Genomic DNA, 22,795 nt, shown 5'->3' with positions numbered 1-22,795 from the left:
CAAATTGAAGAAAAAAACCAACACCCATAAATGGGTGTTGAATTTTGTCGAAGGCTTTTTCTGCAAAAAAAAAGAAAAAGCCTTCGACAAAATTCAACACCCATTTATGATAAAAACTCTCCAGAAAGTAGGCAAAGAGGGAACCTACCTCAACATAATAAAGGCCATATATGACAAACCCACAGCCAACATCGTTCTCAACGGTGAAAAACTGAAACAATTTCCTCTAAGATCAGGAACAAGACAAGGTTGCCCACTCTCACCACTATTATTTAACACAGTTTTGGAAATTTTAGCCACAGCAATCAGAGAAGAAAAAGAAATAAAAGGAATCCAAATCAGAAAAGAAGACGTAAAACTGTCACTGTTTGCAGATGACATGATACTATACATAGAGAATCCTAAAGATGCTACCAGAAAACTACCAGAGCTAATCAATGAATTTGGTAAAGTAGCAGGATACAAAATTAATGCACAGAAATCTCTTGCATTCTTATACACTAATGATGAAAAATCTGAAAGACAAATTAAGGAAACAATCCCATTTACCACTGCAACAAAAAGAATAAAATACCTAGGAATAAACCTACCTAAGGAGACAAAAGACCTGTATGCAGAAAACTATAAGACCCTGATGAAAGAAATTAAAGATGATACAAACAGATGGAGAGATATACCATGTTCTTGGATTGGAAGAATCAACATTGTGAAAATGACTATACTACCCAAAGCAATCTACAGATTCAGTGCAATCCCTATCAAACTACCACTGGCATTTTTCACAGAACTAAAACAAAAAATTTCACAATTTGTATGGAAACACAAAAGACCCCGAAGAGCCAAAGCAATCTTGAGAAAGAAAAACGGAGCTGGAGGAATCAGGCTCCCTGACTTCGGACTACACTACAAAGCTACAGTAATCAAGACAGTATGGTACTGGCACAAAAACAGAATAGAGATCAATGGAACAGGACAGAAAGCCCAGAGATAAACCCACACACATATGGTCACCTTACCTTTGATAAAGGAGGCAAGAGTATACAAAGGTTGGAGAAAAGACAGCCTCTTCAGTAAGTGGTGCTGGGAAAACTGGACAGCTACATGTAAAAGAATGAAATTAGAACACTTCCTAACACCATACACAATAATAAACTCAAAATGGATTAAAGACCTAAATGTAAGGCCAGACACTATAAAACTCTCAGAGGAAAACACAGGCAGAACACTGTATGACATAAATCACAGCAAGATCCTTTTTGACCCACCTCTTAGAGAAATGGAAATATAAACAAAAATAAACAAATGGGACTTAATGAAACTTAAAAGCTTTTACACAGCAAAGGAAACCATAAACAAGACGAAAAGACAACTCTCAGAATGGGAGAAAATATTTGCAAACAAAGCAACTGACAAAAGATTAATCTCTGAAATATACAAGCAGCTCATGCAGCTCAATATCAAAAAAAACAAACAACCCAATTCAAAAATGGGCAGAAGACCTAAATAGACATTTCTCCAAAGAAGATATACAGATTGCCAACAAACACATGAAAGGCTACTCAAGATCACTAATCATTAGAGAAATGCAGATCAGAACTACAATGAGGTATCACCTCACACAGGTCAGAATGGCCATCATCAAAAAAATCTACAAACAATAAATGCTGGAGAGGGTGTGGAGAAAAGGGAACTCTCTTGCCCTGTTGGTGGGAATGTAAATTGATACAGCCACTATGGAGAACAGTATGGAGATTCCTTAAAAAACTAAAAATAGAACTACCATACGACCCAGCAATCCCACTACTGGGCATATACCCTGAGAAAACTGTAATTCAAAAAGAGTCATGTACCACAATGTTCATTGCAGCTCTATTTACAATAGCCAGGACATGGAAGCAATCTAAGTGTCCATCGAAAGATGAATGGATAAAGAAGCTGTGGCACATACGTACAATGGAATATTACTCAGCCATAAAAAGAAACAAAATTGAGTTATTTGTAGTGAGGTGGATGGACCTAGAGTCTGTCATAGAGAGTTAAGTAAGTCAGAAAGAGAAAAACAAATACCGTATGCTAACATATATATACGGAATATAAAAAAAAAAAATGGTTCATGAACTTAGGGGCAGGATAGGAATAAAGATGCAGATGTAGAGAATGGCCTTGAGGACATGGGGAGGGGGAAGGGGAAGCTGGGATGAAGTGAAGAGTAGCACTGACATATACACACTACCAAATGTAAAACAGTTAGCTAGTGGGAAGCAGCTGCATAGCACAGGGAGATCAGCTCGGTGTTTTGTGACCACCTAGAGGAGTGGGATAGGGAGGGTGGGAGGGAGATGCAAGAGGGAGGGGATATGGGGATATATGTATACGTATAGCTGATTCACTTTGTTATACAGCAGAAACTAACACAACATTGTAAAGCAATTATACTCCAATATAGATGTCTAAAAAAATTAAAAAATAAAAATATCCCAGTTAAATTTTTTTAGGAGAAGGGAGGTTAGGTCCTATGATGGATATGGTGGGCTGGTTTGTTCAGCCTCTATACTACATTCCTTCCTAGTGTGACTCCTGTATTAAAGGGATGGAAAGGCTAAATGTGGTACTTTCCAAATTATCTTGCAGCTAGGGTTCTAGATATAAATGAGGGTTCCCAATTTGGAAGGAAGCAAGGAAGCAGAGATCCACTTCTTGCTGCCCTTTTTTTTTTTTTTTTTTGCTGCTGAACAAAGCTGTGGATGCAAAATGTTTCTAAAGCAGTATTCCAATATGTATTCTCCAGCTTACCAGTAAGGCAGAGGCAGTTGTGGAAGAGACAGTGGATGGTTAACCTGAAATACACTGCACAGGCTTAGTAGCAGTCAAATGGTAGATGGCAAGGAAACATATTGCAGGTTAAAAAGCTAATGACCCATTCCAGCCAAATGGCAAAACATTTTATAAAACTACTGCCACTGTAATATTTGTACCTTGAAAGACAAACCATGTGCCCAACAAGCTTTCAGCTCTGCAAAAGAAGGCTGTCTCTGCCTGTGGCCTGAGATTCCAGCTGACTGAAAACAGTAATGCGGGGAGGGGGAGAGCAGTGTTCTCATGGCTGGAAAAGCCAAAAGGCAGGAAATAAGATGGCGGCCTGAAGCCTTTCCGAAGACCCTCCCTCAAAATAATGGGAACCAGTCCAGCTGCTAAGATCTAATTAAGGGTGATACCTTTCCACCCAAGCCTCTTATTGCAGATGATGCCATGAAGTTGAAAAAGTCCAAAACAGAACCAGTATATAATCTACAGACTTTGGATTTAAGATCTTGGTCTAAATGAGCTCTTTAACTGTGGTTACTCGTGTATGAAACTGCCTAGAAGCAAACAGACTGGAAATCTACTACATTTCAGGGAACTATACTGCTAAAGAAACCAATACCCTGCAAAAACTCATATTCAACCTTTAAAGCAACTCTTCGGTCCACAACTTACACCAGCAGGAATCAGGCTGTGAAAGGTATGCAGTCCCCAAGAAAGGTATACTTTAAAACCCATTTCATATGAGGCAATGGAGTGCTAAGAGATGAAGATTAAATTCTCAGAGGGCAAAAGCAGAGGTCGTGGATGACAATGGATAAGAGTTAATCCTAGAGAATAGAACAGGGGCTACAAAATAAGTTAACCAAGGAAGTCTTCCTGAAGGAAGACTTTACAAGAAACAGATGGCATACTCAAAAGGGATAACTGGAAAGAGTTTAATGAAATGACCATTTATTTACCAAGCTGTAAGAAGGGTTGAGGCAACCAATAGGGGATAGTGAAGCACCCAGGGACTAGCAACAGCAGGAAGTTATTATCTTCCACAGGCCTAAAGGCCAAAGGAAAGAAGCAGTGTCACTGAAGCCCTGTAAGAGATGAAGTTAAAAGAGTCCCCCAAGAAGACTTGCAGCTTTAGGTACAGGAACACAATCATTACCAAATGGTAGTCCTGCTGGGAGGGAACTAGGAATATAAATATCTCTCCAGTGCTCTCTCTTCTACCCTCTTGCTATATGTTTGCGTCCTCCCAAAATTCATATGTTGAAACTTAATCCCCAATGTATCAGTATTTGGAGCTGAGGCCTTTGAGAGGTGCTTAGGTCATGTGGTTGGACCCCTCAAGAATAGAATCAGTACCCTTATAAAAGAGATCCCAGAGAGTTCCCTCACCCCCTCTACCATACAAAGTCACAGGGAAAAGACAGTCATTTATGAACCAGGAAGTGGGTTCTCATCAGAAAACCATGCTGGCACCCTGAATCTTAGGTTTCCCAGCCTCCAGAACTGTGAGAACTAAATTTTTGTTGTTTATAAGCCACCCAGCCTATGGCATTTTGTTATAGCAGCCTGAACAAATTAAGATACCTCTGATTTAAGAGATCTTTCTCATTGGTTGAACCTAAATGGAATCCATAGGACAAAGAAATAAAGGTGATGCATTCCATAATGGTCAGGGTAGAACTACGGGTCTGGAGGAGCACATGAAGAAAAATCATCACTAACAATAAAATCAATCCCTTGCCCATACACCTATTAAATCACCTACTAAGAACAAATCACAAAGGAAATTACAAAATCGTGAGACAAACCACATTTCAAAACTCATGAAATACAGCCAATGCAGTACTCATAGGGAAATTTATAACCTTACAAATTATTTTTAGTACTTAAGTCTTTAACTCAAGAAGCTAGAGAAAAAAAAAAAACCAGCAAAATAAACACAAAGTAGAAGAGAGAAAATAGATAAAAGATAAAAATTAAAAAAAGAAAAAAACACTAACAAATTCAATTGGGTCCATCAAACAAAACCAATAACTGATTCTTTGAAAAATATATCTGTTAAGTCAATACTGCAGCAAATCTATGCAACATAAAAAGAGAGGGCATGAATAACATAAGTAATAAGACCTAATCAGGTCACTTACATTAAGTCATTTAATACTCACAACTGCTCTATGAGATTGATACTGTCATTTCTACTTAATATTGAGAAAACTGACACATAGAGAAGTTAAGTAAACTGCTCAAAATCACATTAACTATTATGTACTGGAGCTAGGATTTCCTATGCTGTCCAACTCCAGAGTCTGTTCCTTTGACAACTGTATTACACTCCCTTTCAGAATAAAAAAAGACTATCAAAATATCCCCCAAAATAGAAAACTGGAACTAAGCAATAACCATAAAAGAAAAGGAACCAATAGACATCATCCATTCCCCACACCCCCAGCAAAGGCCTAGACCAGGAGTCCCCAACCCCCGGGGCCGCAGACCAGTACCGGTCCGTGGCCTGTTAGGAGCCGGGCCGCACAGCAGGCGAGTGAGAGAGGCTTCATCTGCCGCTCCCCATCACTAGCATTACCACCCGCACCATCCCCCCCCTTAATTACCCACCCCACCCCCACTCCCCCCACCCTCCCCTGCCGCCCGGTCTGTGGAAAAACTGTCTTCCACGAAACCGGTCCCTGGTGCCAAAAAGGTTGGGGACTGCTGGCCTAGACAGTTTAAGGGCCAATTTTAGCTATGCCTTCAAGGAATAGATCATTCCTGAAAGGTAGCAGAATATGCCACCCCAAAATTATGTCATTGGGCATATTGATAATTTTGGGCTGTAGGCACTTGAAAAAACAGCAAATGAAGGAGAAAACTTTCTCTGAACTCCCCCCCTTATTCTGCCTAAAGACAAATCTTCCAAAAGGAACTCAATTATCATAAATCCCCTCCCTGGGAGTTTCATCAACTAGGGAAGACTGACTCATCACAGGAGAGGAGGCTACACCCAGACAAATTTTGTCATATCTCCCATCTGCTCTTCTAAGGGTCCATTTATCTTTCCTAAGTAAACATTTACTCTTCCCTAAGAGGTCTACACCCCCTCCCCCCCCATATAGATGGTATCTGAGCCTGAATTCTAAGCCATCTTCGAGTGTTAGAATTTTCCCCTGGGTATTGACAAAGATTCTTTCCTTAATCAAACTTTAGTCAGGCTCCCAAAACTTCTCCTAGGCCAACCTGTGCACTTCCTTGCAAAATCTAATTTTAACAAGAACCCTGGTATGTCAGTTTAACAAGAGTCTCCCATCCGCCACAACTGATCACCCTCAATATTGGGTTCCTCATCTTCTACCATTCTCCTAGGTGTAATCATGCCCTATAGGGTTAACAGAAGCTGGTGACTAATAGAGATTCTTGAGCTAGTCTTACAGAACAACAGATAAGGGAACAGCTTGTTAAAACCTCTCTGCTTATAAACTGCCGTCACTGATCAGCTTGCTTTAGTTTTTTCCCCTCTCCTTAATTGCATACCCTCCAAGCTTCACATAGCCTAGGTAATACACCACAAGACTCCTTAACCACCCCACAGATAACACCTCTGATGTATGGGTTGCTATAGTAATGGGGACAGAGACTTAAGTTGTTTTTTCGGAACTTAGAGTCAGCTCTTGTTCAGTTCGAGCTAAGACTGGTTGGGACCACGGGCCCTAACACTGGGTCTGCACAGGTGTTGGATGAATGCTCTTTTGTTGTCAGAGGGCCAAAACCTCCACCCCCAAATCGTGCTAAGCACCTCCATTTTTTAACATGCATCCCTGGAAGAAGCATGTAACCAAGATATGTCTGCACAGAACACCGACTACTTCACTTTTCCCCTACCTCCAATCACCTTTCCTTGCACCTAAGACCACCCTGCTCCTTTACCCCATAAATATCCCACCTTTGGGAGGGTGGATTTGAGACTTGTTCTCCTCCCTTGGCTGCTTTGTGAATACACTCTCTCTGCTGCAAACCTTGGTGTCTGAGGTAACAGAGGTAATGTCTGACTACCCTAGCCTGTCTTCAGCAAGAATCCTGTTATATTGGTTCGGCCAAAACCCCTCTTGACCCCGTGTTTCCTCTTAGTAATTGAATTCCCATTTATCCATACTGTATTTGCAATAGAACCCAGTTCTATACTGAGGTCTCTTTCCCACTATTGCACGTCCTGAATGAAATATGTTTTAACTGCTTTAACTACTGTCTAGCTCTGTTTTGTTTTTTTTTAAACAGTATCTCCCGTGTATATATGCAGTATACATGTTGTTAAAAACTGGACAACAGGCCCCAAATGGAGCCACTTATACTAAGATCCACCTTACCAAATCAAGACTTAATTACACTTTTGGCCTCTCCAAGAAATGTAACTGAACAGGACCTGTGGAGCCTTCCCAGGACAGAGCCCCTCCCCCATATCTTCTGCTGTAGCTCCTCTTAGAAGTACCAAGATAACAGTGTTTCATGCATATTTCCTGAGCTTTTCAGATGCTAAAACCGCCACCAAATGGAAGAAATTAGCTACTTGATGATCATGAGCCTGTAGCCCCCAGACCTACTGGTACCTAAGGATTGATAATGTTAACTGCCCTGTTACCTCAAGATCAACCAATTAGAGAATTGTGCATGAACTGAGATGCCAGCACATACCCTGGGATGCCCCTCCCCTCACCTGACCTTTAAAAATGCTTTGCTGGGGCTTACCTGGTGGCGCAGTGGTTGAGAATCCACCTGCCAATGCAGGGGACACGGGTTCAAGCCCTGGTCTGGGACGATCCCACATGCCGCGGAGCAACTAGGCCTGTGAGCCACAACTACTGAGCCTGCGCATCTGGAGCTTGTGCTCTGCAACAAGAGAGGCCGCGATACTGAGAGGCCCGCGCACCGCCATGAAGAGTGGCCCCCGCTTGCCACAACTAGAGAAAGCCCTCGCGCAGAAACAAAGACCCAACACAGCCAAAAATAAATAAAAAAATAAAAAATAAAAAAAAATGCTTTGCTGAAACCCTTCAAGGAGTTAGGGGGTTTTTTGGGGCACAAGCCACCTGTTCTCCTTGCATGGCCCTGCAACAAACCTTTCTCTGCTCCAAACTTCGACTTTTCGGTTTGTGCGTCAGTCACAGGAACTTGCGTTCGGTAACAGAAACAGAATCTTAAGCCAGTCAGTCAGGAACTACCCAATCAACACTAGTGAGGTAATCTGCCTGACAGACCCGTGCCATCCCCTAAAAGAACATGACCTCGACACAACCAATCCACTCTTTTTTTTAAATTTATTTTTTTATACAGCAGGTTCTTATTAGTTATCTATTTTACACATATTAGTGTATATATGCCAATCCCAGCCATAAAAAGGAACGAAATTGGGTCATTTGTAGAGACGTGGATGAATCTAGAGACTGCCATACAGAGTGAAGTAAGTCAGAAAGAGAAAAATATCGTATATTAACGCAAATATGTGGAACCTAGAAAAATGGTACAGATGAACTGGTTTGCAAAGCAGAAACAGAGACACAGATGCAGAGAACAAATGTATGGACACCAAGGGGGGAAAGTGGCAGGGGTGGGTGGTGGTGGTGGGATGAATTGGGAGATTGGGATTGACCAATCCACTCTTTGCTAGCCTAACTTCCTTGTCCCACTCCCTTCTGCCTACAAAAGTCTTTCATTTTTTACAGATCCTGGGAAGAAGATCCTTTCTGTCTGCTGAAAGGGATGCTGCCTAATTCATGAATCGTTGAAGAAAGCCAGTAAGATCTTTTAAATTTACGCCAGTTGAATTTTGTTTCCTAACAATGTTAATAAACTTCTGTTTTTCTCTTGTTAATCTATCTTTTATGACAGGGGTCTCAGCCAAGAACTCGAAGGGTAGAGGGAAAATTGTTCTTCCTCCCCTGTATTCCCAGTTTGTAAAATCAGTCCTAGAGCACAGAAAGTAATGGGAAGCTGCTTGACTCATTTATGAGGCAAGCAATAAAAATGCTATTGGAAGATTCAATACTGTAAAGATGTCAGGTCTCTCCAAATTAATCCATAGATTCAAAGCAATTCCAATCAAATCTTGGTAGTTTCCTTTTTCTAAAGTGAAAATGACAGGCTGATTCTAAAATTCATTCAGAAATACAAAGGGCTAAAAACAGCCAAAGCAATCTTGAAGGAAAATAAAGCTGGCTGGTTTTATTCTATCAGACACTAATATGTATTATAAAGTTACAGTAATTAAAATAATGTGGTATAGGCACAAGAATGATCAAATTAACCAATGGAAAAGAGAATACCCAAAAACAAGGCCACACATACAAGGTATCCTGATTTATGACAAAGGCAACATTGTAGTTCAGTGAGGAAAGGATGGTCTGTTCAGAAAATGCCAGGTTAGGACTTCCCTGGTGGCACAGCGGTTAAGAATCTGCCTGCCAATGCAGGGGACACGGGTTCAAGCCCTGGTCTGGGAAGATCCCACATGCCTTGGAGCAACTAAGCCCGTGCACCACAACTACTGAGCCTGCGCTCTAGAGCCTGCGCGCCACAACTACTGAGCCCACGTGCCACAGCTACTGAAGCCCGTGCGCCCAGAGCCCGTGCTCCACAACAAGAGAAGCCACCACAATGAGAAGCCCGCGCACCGCAACGAAGAGTAGCCCTCACTCGCCGCAACTACAGAAAGCTGGCGCGCAGCAACGAAGACCCAACACAGCCAAAAATAAATGAATAAATAAATAAATTTATAAATAAATAAATAAAGTTGTTTCCTGAAGATGGAAGTTCTTTCTTAAAAAAAAAAAAGAAAATGCCAGGTTAACTAGACATCCATGTGGGAAAAAAACATATTGACCTTTACTTATTACCATACAAAAATCAGTTCCAGATGGATAGCAGATCTAGAAGCAAAAGGTAAAATAAAGCTTTTAGAGAAAATAATCTTTGTCACCTTAGAGCAGGCAAATATTTCTTTAAAGGCACTAACCATAAAAGAAAAAGGTTTACTTGGATTATGATAAAGTTAAGAGCGTCTGTTCATTGAAAGACACTATTAAGAGAGTGCCACACACCTCCTGAGATATTTGAGGTACACAGATCCAACAAAGGACTTATATCCAGTATATGCAAAGAACTCCTTCAAATCAGTAACAAGAGATAATCCAAAAGGAAAATATGCAACAAACTTGAATTGGCTTCACTAAAGTGGATACACAAGTGGTGCTTAAACATATAAAAAGACTCCCTCTTTCCTTATCAGGGAAATGCAAATTAAAGCCAAGAGGAGATACCCGTACACACCTACCAGAATGGTAAAAAGAGAAACTGAAATTAGCAAGTGTTGGTGAGGCTGTAGAGCAACTGGACCTCTCCTGTACTGCTGGTAGGAATATAAATTGGTACAACCACTTTGGAATAATGTTTGGCAATATCTACACAGGTGAATGTATATATTTCCTATGACTTAGCAATTCCACGTCTAAGTATATACTCAACAGAAATATGTTCAATAAGACATATATACTAAAAGGTTCACACTAGCACTATTCATAATAGTCTCAAACTGGAAATCACCCGAAGACCATTAATAGTAGAGTGGATTTAAAAATGGTCATGCATTCACATGGAATACTACAGAGAAATAAAAAATGCTCACATGACCATATGGATGAATCTAACAAACAAAACCAGAGAGCAAAAAGTCAGAGCAAAAAGAGCATATACAAATGGAATTGCCCAGTGTGTAAACTATAAAAATAGACCAAAGGAATCTAAGTTAGTTATTACAAAACTGAATTGTGGTTATCTTTGGGGTGGGGAGAGTGACTGAAAGGGAGTAAGAGGGAGTTTCTGGTGTGCTGGTTGACGTCCAGTTTCTTAACATGGGTACTGGTTACATGGATGTATTCAACATGTGAAAATTCATCAATCTGCACATTTATGATTTGTGCACTTTTCTTATGAACATCATGCTGCGATAAAAATTAACGGATGTGACAAAAAGCAAATAAATTAAACTACAAACTAAAAAAAATTTCTACAAGTATGGTAAGGTTAAGTAACATATGAAAAACGTATGCAAGGGACTTCCCTGGCAGTCCAGTGGTTGAGACTTCACCTTCCAATGCAGGGGGTGCAGGTTCGATCCCTGGTCAGGAAGCTAAGATCCCACATGCCTCACAGCCAGGAAACCAAAACATAAAACAGAAGCAATATTGCAACAAATTCTATAAGGACTTTACACCAGGTTCACATCAAAAAAAAAACAACAACAACAAAGAAAAGTAAAACGTATGCAAGTCATAAGAAGCTAACATCCAATAGTAAAATGAGCAAAAAATACAAAAAAATGCTCAAGAAAGAAATAAAAATGTTTTCAGTAAATGCACAAAATGTAAATTAGAACAACAGAATGCTATTTTTCCTATAAAATTAACAAAGATTAAAGGAAACTAATAAGGTTGTTGCTGAGGATTTGGTGAAAATACTCCTAATGGAAACTTGAATAGGTATAACCTTTCTGCATAAGTCTTAAAAAATGTTCATATCCTTTGACCCACTAGTTTTCCTTCTAGAAATTACTCTAAGGAAAAATCAGAGATGCAGTAAAAGATAGACTTATGTCAGTGCTGATTACAATTGTATTTTGAAACAATATAACTATCCAAGAATGGGAAAATAGTTATATTATGATACACATACATGATTGGATATTATGTTATTGTTTTCAAAGAGTAATGAATAGGAAAAGACTCACTGAAAAATACATATAAAACTCTATGTGGTATATTTTTTGTGTTTAAAAAATATCAAACATACATTTGAGTAGAAAAAAAGTCTGTAAGAACACATACTATAATGTTAATGGCCAACTGTGGGTGGTAGGAAAAAGAGTGATTTTAATTTTGTGGCTTGTTTTCTACAATGAAATGTTCTTTGAGCATGTATTACTATTATACTCAGATATCTAAGAATAGGGTAAAAAAGTATCCACCCAGTTCCCTCTCTCTAGCAATCTAAGCAACATAGATTTTTGTCTCTTCTTCATCTCCCACATTCAATCTTGTAACTGTTTCCTCGATTTTACCTTAGAAGTATCTGTCCAAGCCATTATTCAATTATTTCTTCTCTCTTTTCCAGAACTCAGGCGCTTGCCTTCCCTACTGACCTCCTCAAATCCAGGCACTTCCTTTTGGTAAAAGAGCCCTATCTTCCACTACTTCTACAATCCAGCCCCATCAAACCACTTTATATAGCGACACTCCACACTCAAAGTCCCTGAAAAATCTACACCAGGTACTTTCATACCTCCCAACCTTGGCATACTCTGTTCTCTTTCCTTATAATGCATTTTCTCCCTTCCATCTCTCTAAACATATTCACAGTTCAAGATCCACCTCCAATATCCATTTACTGGGTGTAGTGTCTCCGAGGCCACAGGAACAGACGGCGGTTTCCAAATCAATCCTCCAATGACAGTTTGTATATATTTCAACATTTACCATTCTGTACTATTTATTGCGTAGCTCTCTGATGGTATGGAATGAGCCGTTTCTTTTCTTAAATTTCTTAAAATCTTGTCGGATGAATGGATTTTAGTAAAGTATACATACATGCCTTATACACGGGTGTGACTTTTCACCTGTGTCGGATAGACAAATGGCAACAAAAACACTAGACTGTATTTTTGTTTTTGTTTTCATTCAAGATGGCAGAGGACGTCTTAAAATAGTCCCACACAAAAGCACTCACACCCGAGCCTCGAATCAGAAGAACTAGCTACACCTAGCGCAAGAGCAAAGGACAAAAGAATTAGATGCTGAGATACCGCGGCCCAAATCACCCACAGTAGGTCCCACACACATATCTTAAACCACGGTATAAAAAAACAAAAACAAAAACAAAAACAAAAACTAGCACCTGCTGCCTCCATTTCGAGGGCCACGCCTGGACCGCAAACTGTGACCTGGGGCATTTCTGGATACTGACCCGAACAAATCGAGGACGAAAAAGGGGGAGGCTAAATCGTACGGGTGAGTAGGAACAAGCAGGGCTCTAGTCCACCGGCCTGGCTGGGAATTCTGGGAGGGCCCGAGGCAGAGGCCAGGCGCGGCGAGAGTGCCTCAGGCTACACCTGTCAGGCTGCTTCCAACATTAGGCCCGGAAATTGCCGAGATTCGGTGACCGAGGCCGGCAGGAGCGTCACCCGATTCCTCTCCCCGGGATCGGCCTCTCGCCCGGCCTCCTCGTCTTCTCACTCGTCCTTCTCAAACAAAGGCAACTCACACGCACCGCCATTTTCCCCTTACCTCAAAAACCACCTCTTCGTCAAAATCCGGTGTCATCCTTCTCCGCCATGCCACCCGCCTCAGCACGATGGGAAATGAAGGCGGGAGAACCGGCTGCATGCACCCAAGCGTCTGCTTCTGCAGGTCCCGTGAGTCCAGAAAACTACAATTCCCAGCATGCCTCGCAGCTTACGCCCCTTTTCCAGGCCCGCTCATTGGTGCTGAGCTTGAACGTGTGGGCGGGAGGGGCGGGAACGGGCTGAAACTCGGGCCCTCTGATTGGAGGAGGCTGGGGCTTTTGTCCGCCTTTTACGGCCGCGACTAGCAGGGGGCGCCTGGAGCTCTGATTTTTTTTTTCTGGAGCTGGAGAAGGGCGCGCGCCGGCGAAGCCGCGGTGAGCACTGCTCGTGTGCGCGCGTGCCCGTCTGCCGGGAGCTCGGCTGGGCAGCGCTCGTGCCCGCCCGCCCGTCGCCGGCGGCTCGCGCCCGGGAGCGCCGCCGGGTCCCCGGAGCCGGTCGCGTCCTTTGTGCGGCGCTGGGGTTGCGTCTCGGGGCCGCGGGACGGAATGTGGGCTCTGCTGGGGCTTTTCTCTTCTGCCCAAACTCTTGAAACAATGGACTGTAAGGGGAGCGGGGATTGAGGGGGGCGAGCGGGGAAGCGAGCTACACGGGGGAATCATGACTTCTGCCGCCGGTAAGTGACGGCGCTCGCGCTGCCGCTGGAAAGTTTGTAGCGAGCGCTGCAGGTCTTGGCCTCGGAGCAACTTTGTCCTCCGGGATGGGTTAGCGATATTCTCTCTACCTTTCCTCAGGACTGTGCGGAGGAGACGGTGTCTGCTGCCGGATTTTTTCGTCCCTTCATGCCAAGAGGGGCTCTTTGGAAATCGTGTGTCTCTTGGGACCTCCTTTTAAAAGAAGACCGTGTTGGGGTCTCTTAGCGCCAGGTGAAACGGGAAATGTAAAGAGGGCGTTTACTCTTCTCTCTTAAAATTTGAGCGACTTTGCCTTTGCGTATGCAAATAGTTTAGATTCCCATGTTAAGAAATCAGTTATTCTAGGAAAGGGCAGTGTTCCCGGAGTGTTGAACTCGGCGACTAGGCTGAGTGGCTTTAACCCCTAATGTCGACTGGAAACCCTGACCCTTATTAAGTAAAGAGGTTTAGACATTTTTACTCCTGTTTTGGTGGTTTTCCCCCGGTTACTTGAGGAGCAGAGGAGTAGAATTGCCGGTGCCAAGGTTTTGGTTCATTTTCATACAATTTTTTATGGATTTTTCCCCCTGTTTCTACCTGGTTAGTGTAGACAAAGCCTTATTTTCTGACTGCCTCCTGTCGTCGTTTCCCTTTATCCAAAAGGCAAAGCCTGTTGTATTACCTTTGTGTAGACTTTGAAGAATTCTGGACGTTGTATTTTTAAACATTGTGAAGGAACAGTTCCTATTTTCCAAAATAATTACTAAAGTGGTGTTAAATTCACTTATAAGAACATAGGTTAAATTTTAAGCCAGAACTTAGTAATGTATTCAGTATTAAGGAACATTTTTGCCCACGTTGTAATAAATAAACTTTCATTAGACATTTTATAGTAAAATAGTGTAAAGCTTCACCACAGTTACTTCTAGAACCAGCATGTAAGTATCAGATTAAATTTTCTTAGCTTTTCTTGGCATTTATTTTAAATTCCTGCATCTTGCAACTGTCAAACAGCACTCTACATATTCTGGTTTGTATTCTTTCTAAGCCTAGATATATTGGAGGTTGTACGGCTAGGTGTAATCAGATTACAACTAACGAGGCAAGAAGTTTAGCCAATAGGAATAAGAAAGCAAGGGGTGAAGTGTTCCCATAGTAGTATTCCTGAGGAAGATGTGGATCTTTCCTTTTTGATGCTGTATGTGTGTACAGGAGATATGTCATCGTGTACTGGGAATTATGTTATTTATAAACTCTCTTTTCCTTACCAAAGGGAGGCTTTCTACTTACTTGAGGTGAATTATTTTCATCCTAAATTTCTGTGCCTCACTTTAAGTTTTATTAAGGAACAAGTCTAATTTAATTTCAATTTAAAGTGGTTGGAGATTTTAAAATCCTTCCAGCCAATTTTAACTCTCCCCTCCAGTGTCAAACACATTTAAAATTCATACCTTATATGTATCAGTTTTCAGTTCCAGTCCTAACAGTTTATAATGAACCTATACAGAAGCATTTAATTCTACATTTAAATATGTAGACCGGATCTAGGTCTCAGTCTGGAATTTTATTATTCTTTCATTTGAATGACCCTCGAATAATGCAAACTATTTTTATATTTTATCAACTTTATAATTAAAGAAGTCCACAGACATTTTTGTGGTGTTTTAAAAGAGGGACACTTCCTGTGTTTAGCTGAGTTAGTTGGTTTTTAGCATGGCTTGCTGAGAAGCATTAACTACTTTTTTATTCGCCCATCTGTTAAGATTTATTATTTTTTCTCATGTCTAAATGGAGAATATGGAAAAGAACTGGGGTTTTATTTGCATCCTATTCTTATAAAATTATGTGTTCATCATTCTTACAAGCTGTTTATGATGCTCTTTGGAACAGTATTCAGAATTCATTAAAACTTCAGGAATGTTATTTGCAGTTGGGGGAGGGGATGTTTGTTTACACTGAATCTAATCTGTGGTATTTGGGATGGTTTGCTTAATTTAAGGCAATAAGAAAAATGTAGAACATCTAAGTTATATGTATCCTGAAGAAGAGCTTGCTTTGTTTTTCTGTGTCTGTGAAAGAGTAGGCCCACAATAGAGATTTTAGAATTATTCTAATCAGTATATGAAAAAAGGAGAGATGATTATAGAAATATATTTCAAATATTTTTGAACATGTACAGGTCTTGGTGTATATGTGCTGTGCTCTGCTTTTTGGCTGGTCCAATAGCTAAGAAAGTGTTGCACGTGGACCGCTGCCATCTGTGTGTAACAGACGATGAGTGTGTTTGTAATTGTTAGTAAAATGGTACCTAGTGCTTTACTTTCTTACCTTATTTTCCCTGGAGCCAAACAGCTGTGTAAATAAAAGATTTGCTGCTATGCTCTAAAAAGCTTTGGGTCTGACTGTTGATACAGTATTAAGATCCAAAGGTGCTGGATCCATTTCCAAACGTCGTGCACTTATTTCAAGAGTTTGACATTGGAGCAGACCGTAATATAAAGGCTCGTTATTTTTTGAGCTGTGTTTCTTTCAAAATAGAGCCACTAAAAAATAAATAAATAATTTTAAAATTAAAAAAATAATAATAATGAAGGACTTCAAATATTGCTATTCTAGTGACTTAGTTGAACACTTGTTCCTACTAATAATTAAGAACTTAGGGACTTCCCTGGTGGCGCAGTGGTTAAGAATCCACCTGCCAATGCAGGGGACGCTGGTTCAAGCCCTGGTCCAGGAAGATCCCACATGCTGTGGAGCAACTCAGCCCGTGTGCCACAACTACTGAGCCTGCGCTCTAGAGCCCACAAGCCACAACTACTGAGCCCACATCCACCACAACTACTGAAGCCCGCGCGCCTAGAGCCCGTGCTCCACAACAAGAGAAGTCACCGCAATGAGAAGCCCGCGCACCACTAAGAAGAGTAACCTCCACTCACCGCAACTAGAGAAAACCTGTGTGCAGCAACAAAGACCCTACGCAGCCATAAATAAATAAATTAATTAAATAAATTTAAAGAACTTATTCAGTAATCCTATTGAAGTTGATTCCTGCTAACTTTTCAAAATATTCTACATTTAAGTGGATATTGATTTCTTTTTAAAGAAATCTCTTGTTATTGAGACATAGTAAAGACTATGCCTATGTGGCAGCTCTGACTGTTCCCAGGCCCTATGTTTAGCATTGGGGATACAGCAAAGAGACAAAGTACCTGCCCTCCTGGAGCTTGCCTTCTAGTGGTGAAGACAGAGGGAGGTACACCGAAGAAAAATCACACAGGGCAAAGCGGCTAGAGAATCTAAGAGTTCTCCTGAAGCAGATATCTCCTGAAGTTATCATCTCAATCATTTAGGCTTTAGAGATCTGTTCAGCTCCCTCATTTGCAAGTAAGGAAACTGAGGCAACCAATTCTCCACACAGAGACACACCCAGTTATGTTATTGGCCTCTTTATTTAATTCAGTGAGTATGTGTTGAGGCAGTTAGGTACATAATGCTGCACTATATCTGTTGGTAATCGACCATAATTCATATAGTTAATTGAATTTCTAGGACACAAAGAACAGAGATTTATGGAAAATGATTGAACTAAAATAGCAAAAATTGGTTGGGTAAATGACCCTGAAGCTTCTGAAAAGGCTCTAAGATTCAGAAAGTAAAAGATTAATGAGACAGGGGTTTTTTTTGTTTGTTTTTTTTAGTTGTGGTAAAATACACCTAACATAAATTTACCATCTATACTATTTTTAAGTGTACAGTTCAGTAGCGTTAAGTACGTTCATACTGCTGTGCACCCAATCTCCAGAACTCTTTCCATGTTACAGAACTGATTTTTTTTTTTTAATTCCTTCAAAATGCCCAGAGGTAGGATGTTTTCAGAATGCTTACCGAAATGAAATCAATGTGATGGTCTGTCTGTTTTACTTATCTTGAGTAAGATGGGAGGTAAGAGGCCTAGGGCATTCATACTTTCTCTTAAGACTTTATAGGTCAGGAGTTTAGTTTAATAGACCATTACACCAAGCTTTATCATTAGGCTTTGAATGGTTTTAAAATTTTTTCTACCTAAGAAAACAATAATAACATGCTTATTGAACACAACTGAAATTGCATGGTATTGGGAATTTGTATTAAGTCATTTTGGAAATACTTCATATCTTTTTTATTATAATATTATCCTGAGGAATTGAATGAGAAGGCATCTGTCATCAGGTGATCTTGGTTGAACACAGAGTATTAGGGGTTTGAGAAATTCTTCCTTGGTTGGTAAAAGGAAGTAGAGCACCCTACTCTTTTTTTTTTTTCCTCCCTACTCATGTCCCTGTAATATCTTCCCGGGTTGGAGTGTTGTGACTAATTTCCTTTGTTGAAAAGAAACTCCTCACCAAGTGAAGAATCAAAGCCTCTGTGTATTCAAGTACTTAAACAATGTCCAGCAGATGATATTTTGAAAGGTTTATGTTTATGTTTTTCACTAACTAAGTTTTCATTAAGCGTTAGATCCTGTTGGAGGAACAAACATAAGTATAAGAAGTATAAGATAAAATATGTTTTACCTTGTCTTGGGAAATATGACGGGGTGATAAGTGATAGTATAGGTAGAAAAACATAAAAGAACGTTAAAAAATGAGGATGTTCAGACTCTGTGTAACTTCATTTTATAGGTCTTTTGTGTGAAGCTTTTATTTAGGTTCCTGTAGGTTAGTGGCAGATCTTTGCAAATCTAGCACAGTGTAATAGGTGCTCATTGAGTCCTTTTTACATAATGCCAAGAAAGAATTACTACAATAGGAATCATGGTCATCTTTTAAATGCACTAGAATAGTGGTTATAAATGAAGGGTACACAGCGTAATCACCTGGGATAGAGCGTAGGCATGTGACATTTTAAAAATAAATCTCAGTGAAGGATTATAATGAAAATTCCCATTTGACAACCCCTGCACAGAAAAAATACCAACCTTATCAAGAGCCTCAAATATTACAGTATCATTACTTTTCAGTTTGGAAAATTTCTGATTTCTGTATTCCTTTTTAGGTTATTTTGTGGTTCTAGTGAGATAGGTCATTGATAAAGGGCATTCATACAATTCTACTGTATGTCATTGAGATAGAAGAATATGTACTGCTTATTCACGTGAGAAACTTAGAGTTGCATCCTACATAAACCTTAGGCAGATTCAACTCTTAGCACTCAGCAAATGAACTGAAGTGCCTTCTCCTACATACGGATCTCAAGCAGAAGCCAGTTACTGTATTTCATTTAGTGTTGCCTGAAGATATGGTAATCCATTCCAGAGTTAGAAGAAAAACTGTATTGGACTTATTAAGCAATGTACAATATATCCAAAGCTATGTGTACTGGAACTGAAGGGCAATTTAAGGAATTTTCAAGAGTAATAATAGACTCTGTATAATATAATATAAACTACCTAGTAAAATGCAAGTTCAGCGTATTGTCAAAAGTAAAAATGTTATCAAATTTAATCATTTATCTTGTGCCTTGGTTTTTTGGTTATCAGATTTTTTTTCCTTTCTAGAGATTAAGAAGCCACCAGTGGCCCCCAAGCCAAAGTTTGTGGTGTCAAATAATAAGCCAGCTCCACCTCCTGTTGCACCTAAACCTGAGATCGTGGTTTCTAGTGTTCCACAGTCAACAAAGAAAACCAAACCAGCAATAGCTCCGAAACCAAAAGTTCTGAAGGCCTCACCCGTTCAAGACATCAGGCAGTCACCATCAAGGAAAATCATCGTGAACCTGGAAGAGCATAAACAGGAATTCCCTGAAAGCATTGACAACTCTAGCTGCAAAAACAGAGGGCATCAGAGCAGTGATTATATTTTACCAATGTGTTCCTGCCGTTCTGAGTGTAACCTTAAGCTTGGAAATAGAGAGAATTTGTGTGTCAAGCAGCTTGTCTTAGGGCCCCTGGAAATGCATGAAAATTTAGAAAATAATAAAATTGGTGAGTCCTCTTCAGCTATAAAAACTCAGCGTAAATGTGATTCTAATGATGAAAAGGTCAAGAGCCAGAGTGAAGTCGTTTTAAAGGCAAACATCCTGGAAGAGAAGCTCAAAGATGTTTTAACACAACGAACGTCACCTTTTATTTTTCCACAGAAGCACAGATCCACAGACAGTCCAGAAATGAGTGATGGCTGTAATTCCAACAGACAATTCAGAATTGAATTTGCAGATTTGTCACCTTCCCTGTCCAGCTTCGAAAAAGTTTCTGATCATCACCATTGCCACCTACAACTTCCTAGTGATGAATTTCAAAATTTTGAAACTAGTCAGGGTGACAGTGAAAAAAGCAACACTTACTTTCATTCATCTGAACAAGAAGCTCTAGAAAATGGTAAAAGGAGTACTTTTTTATCTTCAGATAGAGATATTAAGAAATCAGAAGTCAAAGACCTTGGTCCCTTGGAAATTCACTTAGTGCCATACACCCCCAAATTTCCAACTCCCAAGCCCAGAAAGACACGTGCTGCACGCCTATTACGCCAGAAACATATAGATACTCCTAGTGAAAGTACTGAAGAACCAGAGAATGTAGACAGTAGCTCTCCTTGTCTTTTTGAAGATAGTTTGAAAAACAATAAAATCAGTGTTTTTCATCGGAATGTTTTGTGTAACCAGGAACAGGTGGACAAAGTGAAGCCAGGAAATAAAAGTGAATTGAATGTGGACTTCAGCGGTGACAGACAAAACTTAATCAACTCACAAAAAGCTCTGTGTCCTGAAACATCTTCCTTTGAAAATATGGCATCTCCTTTAGAGACAGACTCTAATTTGAGTTCTGACAAGACAGGAGATGGTTCTAGTATGTCACCTGCTGTGGACAAAAGGACCAGTTTTATAAGATGCAGTACTCTATCTATGAGCCTGCCCAAGCAGCTCAGATTAACCTGCACCGAACATTTGCCTACTGCCTGTAACCCGGGAGTGTCTGTCCCTCAACTGCAAAAGGAATCTATGATAAAAGATGAAAGTTCCTCAAGAATTGTCCCCAAAAAACCTCAAAGACACAGCTTGCCTTCTGCAGGAGTGCTTAAAAAGGCTGCCTCAGAGGAGCTTGTGGAGAAAAGTTCTTATCCCTCAAACGAAGAAAAAAGTTCAGAGAAGGGTCTAGAAAGAAATCACCTTCAGCATTTATGTGCCCAAAACCATGGTGTGTCGTCCTCCTTTGATATGCCTAAACGGGCTTCAGAGAAGCCAGTGTGGAAATTACCTCATCCTATTATACCCTTTTCAGGGAACCCAGAATCCTTAAAGTCTGTTACCATATCCTCAAACAGTGAGCCTCCCACTGCCCTGACCAAGCCTAGAGCAAAATCATTATCTGCTGTGGATGCAGAAAGGTGCACTAAGCCTTGCAAAGACTCTCAAAAGAAGAACTCTTTAAAGAAGTTGCTCAACATGAAGCTGTCCATCTGTTTCATGAAGAGTGACTTCCAGAAATTTTGGTCCAAGAGTAGCCAACTCGGAGACACAACCTCAGGCAGCCTTGCTGGTGGGGAGAGAAAAGGGAGTGAAAGTGATTGGCATGGCTTGTTGGTAGAAGAAAAGAGAAATAAACCCATTAAGGCATATTCGACAGATAACTATAGCCTGGAATCCCAAAAGAAGAGGAAGAAGTCGCGGGGCCAGACCAGTGCAGCTAATGGACCAAGAGCTGAGTCTTTGGATGACCAACTGCTCTCCAGGGAGTCATCCTCGCAGGCACCTTGCAAATCTGTTATAAGCGGCTGTGCACCGGAGTATGAAAATATACGCCATTATGAGGAAATACCAGAGTATGAGAACTTGCCATTTATTATGACTGTGGGGAAAACTCCAGAGCTGGAATGGCAGAATTCCAGCAGCGTGGAGGACACTGATGCAAATGTGTATGAGGTAGAAGAGCCATATGAAGCTCCAGAAGGCCAGCTGCAACTTGAACCCAGACATCAACATTCCAGGTAACACTTAGGTGTCAGACAGACACTACCCTTTTGCTTGCATCACTGAAATTAACCTTCAGCAGCCCTGTGAGGTAGGTTAAGATCTCATACGTGGGAAAAAAATCACTTCCTGAGGGAGTGGTTTAGTTAAGCGTATATTAAATTGTTTCCAAAGTGCAGTCTCTTTTTATCATATAGTCGGGATGGGTGTTTACAATGCAGCCTTTAAGTAGTTGACTTATATTAGTAGCTGATTCAAAGAATTTGAACCAGTAGTAGTAGTAGTATAGGTACTACAAGGAACACCTAGAACAGAGACATCCCATTTCCTCTAAAGCACCAACTTGGAAGTCATAGCAAGAACCTACGGGAGGAAATTGGCCAATTCAATGAGGTTTATTTGCGAGATGTAAGAAATCTGTGAAGTTTTTGAAATCTGTGTTTACCTATGTTGCCCTTGTCAGGTAAAACCTCTAAATTTGCAAAATTCACTACTCTTTGAGGATTAGTTATTTTACTTGTTGAAGGCTAATTAACTTCAGATGGGCATAGGAAAAATGCAGGAAAAACATAATTACTGTCCTTTCTCACTTTTGTATGTGTACTTCCTACCTCTGGTGTACCTACTTCATCTGTCTTAACTGAAACCTTGCACATTCTTGATGGTCCTGCTCAGCAATCCTTTGCATCGTGAAGCTTCTACACTTACTTAGTGGGAAGTGTTTATTTCCTATTCTGACTTCCCAGTTATGCTGTGGTATCCTTTATCTCAGTCTGTTTTATGGTAGAATTGTCTGATTGGTATTCGGTTTTAAGCTCCAAGAGTTTTGGTCATATCTTTTTGTCCTGCATAAGGCCAAGCAAGGGGCTTAGTAGGAATCAGTAGATGTTGGTTGAGTATATGAGAGAATGAGTGAAAGAGGGGCAAAGGAGGTAACTGTGGGAGCAGCTTCCTTCTCTCTCCGTAGTCACAAAGGGAGCCTTGGCATTGTACTTAAAGTGTTTTGTGTTTAACACGAAGTACACAGACCCTTTTTGAAGTCTTCATATTCTTAGGT

The 22,795-nt window shown here is 40.5% G+C and overlaps 2 protein-coding genes across 10 annotated transcripts in view; one reads left to right on the top strand and one right to left on the bottom strand.

Annotated features, from left to right (window-relative positions):
- VEZT (vezatin, adherens junctions transmembrane protein) overlaps positions 1 to 13,239 on the bottom strand; it is a 73,280-nt gene extending 60,041 nt beyond the window's left edge. For 5 of the 6 annotated variants that reach the window (XM_059936686.1, XM_059936688.1, XM_059936687.1 and 2 more), the window contains exons 1-2: positions 13,125 to 13,239; positions 7,540 to 7,680 (exon numbers count right to left, since the gene is read on the bottom strand). In XM_059936686.1, the coding sequence (XP_059792669.1) occupies positions 7,540 to 7,680; positions 13,125 to 13,223 (240 nt within the window). In that variant the 5' untranslated portion in view covers positions 13,224 to 13,239. The remainder of the gene's footprint in view (positions 1 to 7,539; positions 7,681 to 13,124) is intronic. The other variant, XM_059936689.1, reaches the window with a different exon arrangement.
- Positions 13,240 to 13,473: 234 nt separating this feature from the next.
- The window catches only part of FGD6 (FYVE, RhoGEF and PH domain containing 6), a 108,866-nt gene continuing 99,544 nt past the window's right edge, over positions 13,474 to 22,795 (top strand). For 3 of the 4 annotated variants that reach the window (XR_009505431.1, XM_059936683.1, XM_059936682.1), the window contains exons 1-2: positions 13,582 to 13,796; positions 19,331 to 21,755. Coding sequence is in view for 3 of the 4 variants with exons in the window: in XM_059936683.1 (XP_059792666.1) it covers positions 13,781 to 13,796; positions 19,331 to 21,755 (2,441 nt within the window). In the remaining variant the exon portion in view is untranslated. Of the gene's footprint in view, positions 13,498 to 13,581; positions 13,797 to 19,330; positions 21,756 to 22,795 lie in introns of those variants that run through there. The other variant, XM_059936685.1, reaches the window with a different exon arrangement.

This window comes from Balaenoptera ricei, chromosome 10 (assembly GCF_028023285.1).
Source record: "Balaenoptera ricei isolate mBalRic1 chromosome 10, mBalRic1.hap2, whole genome shotgun sequence".
NCBI lineage: Eukaryota > Metazoa > Chordata > Mammalia > Artiodactyla > Balaenopteridae > Balaenoptera > Balaenoptera ricei.
This window is presented reverse-complemented; position numbering and strand designations above follow the sequence as displayed.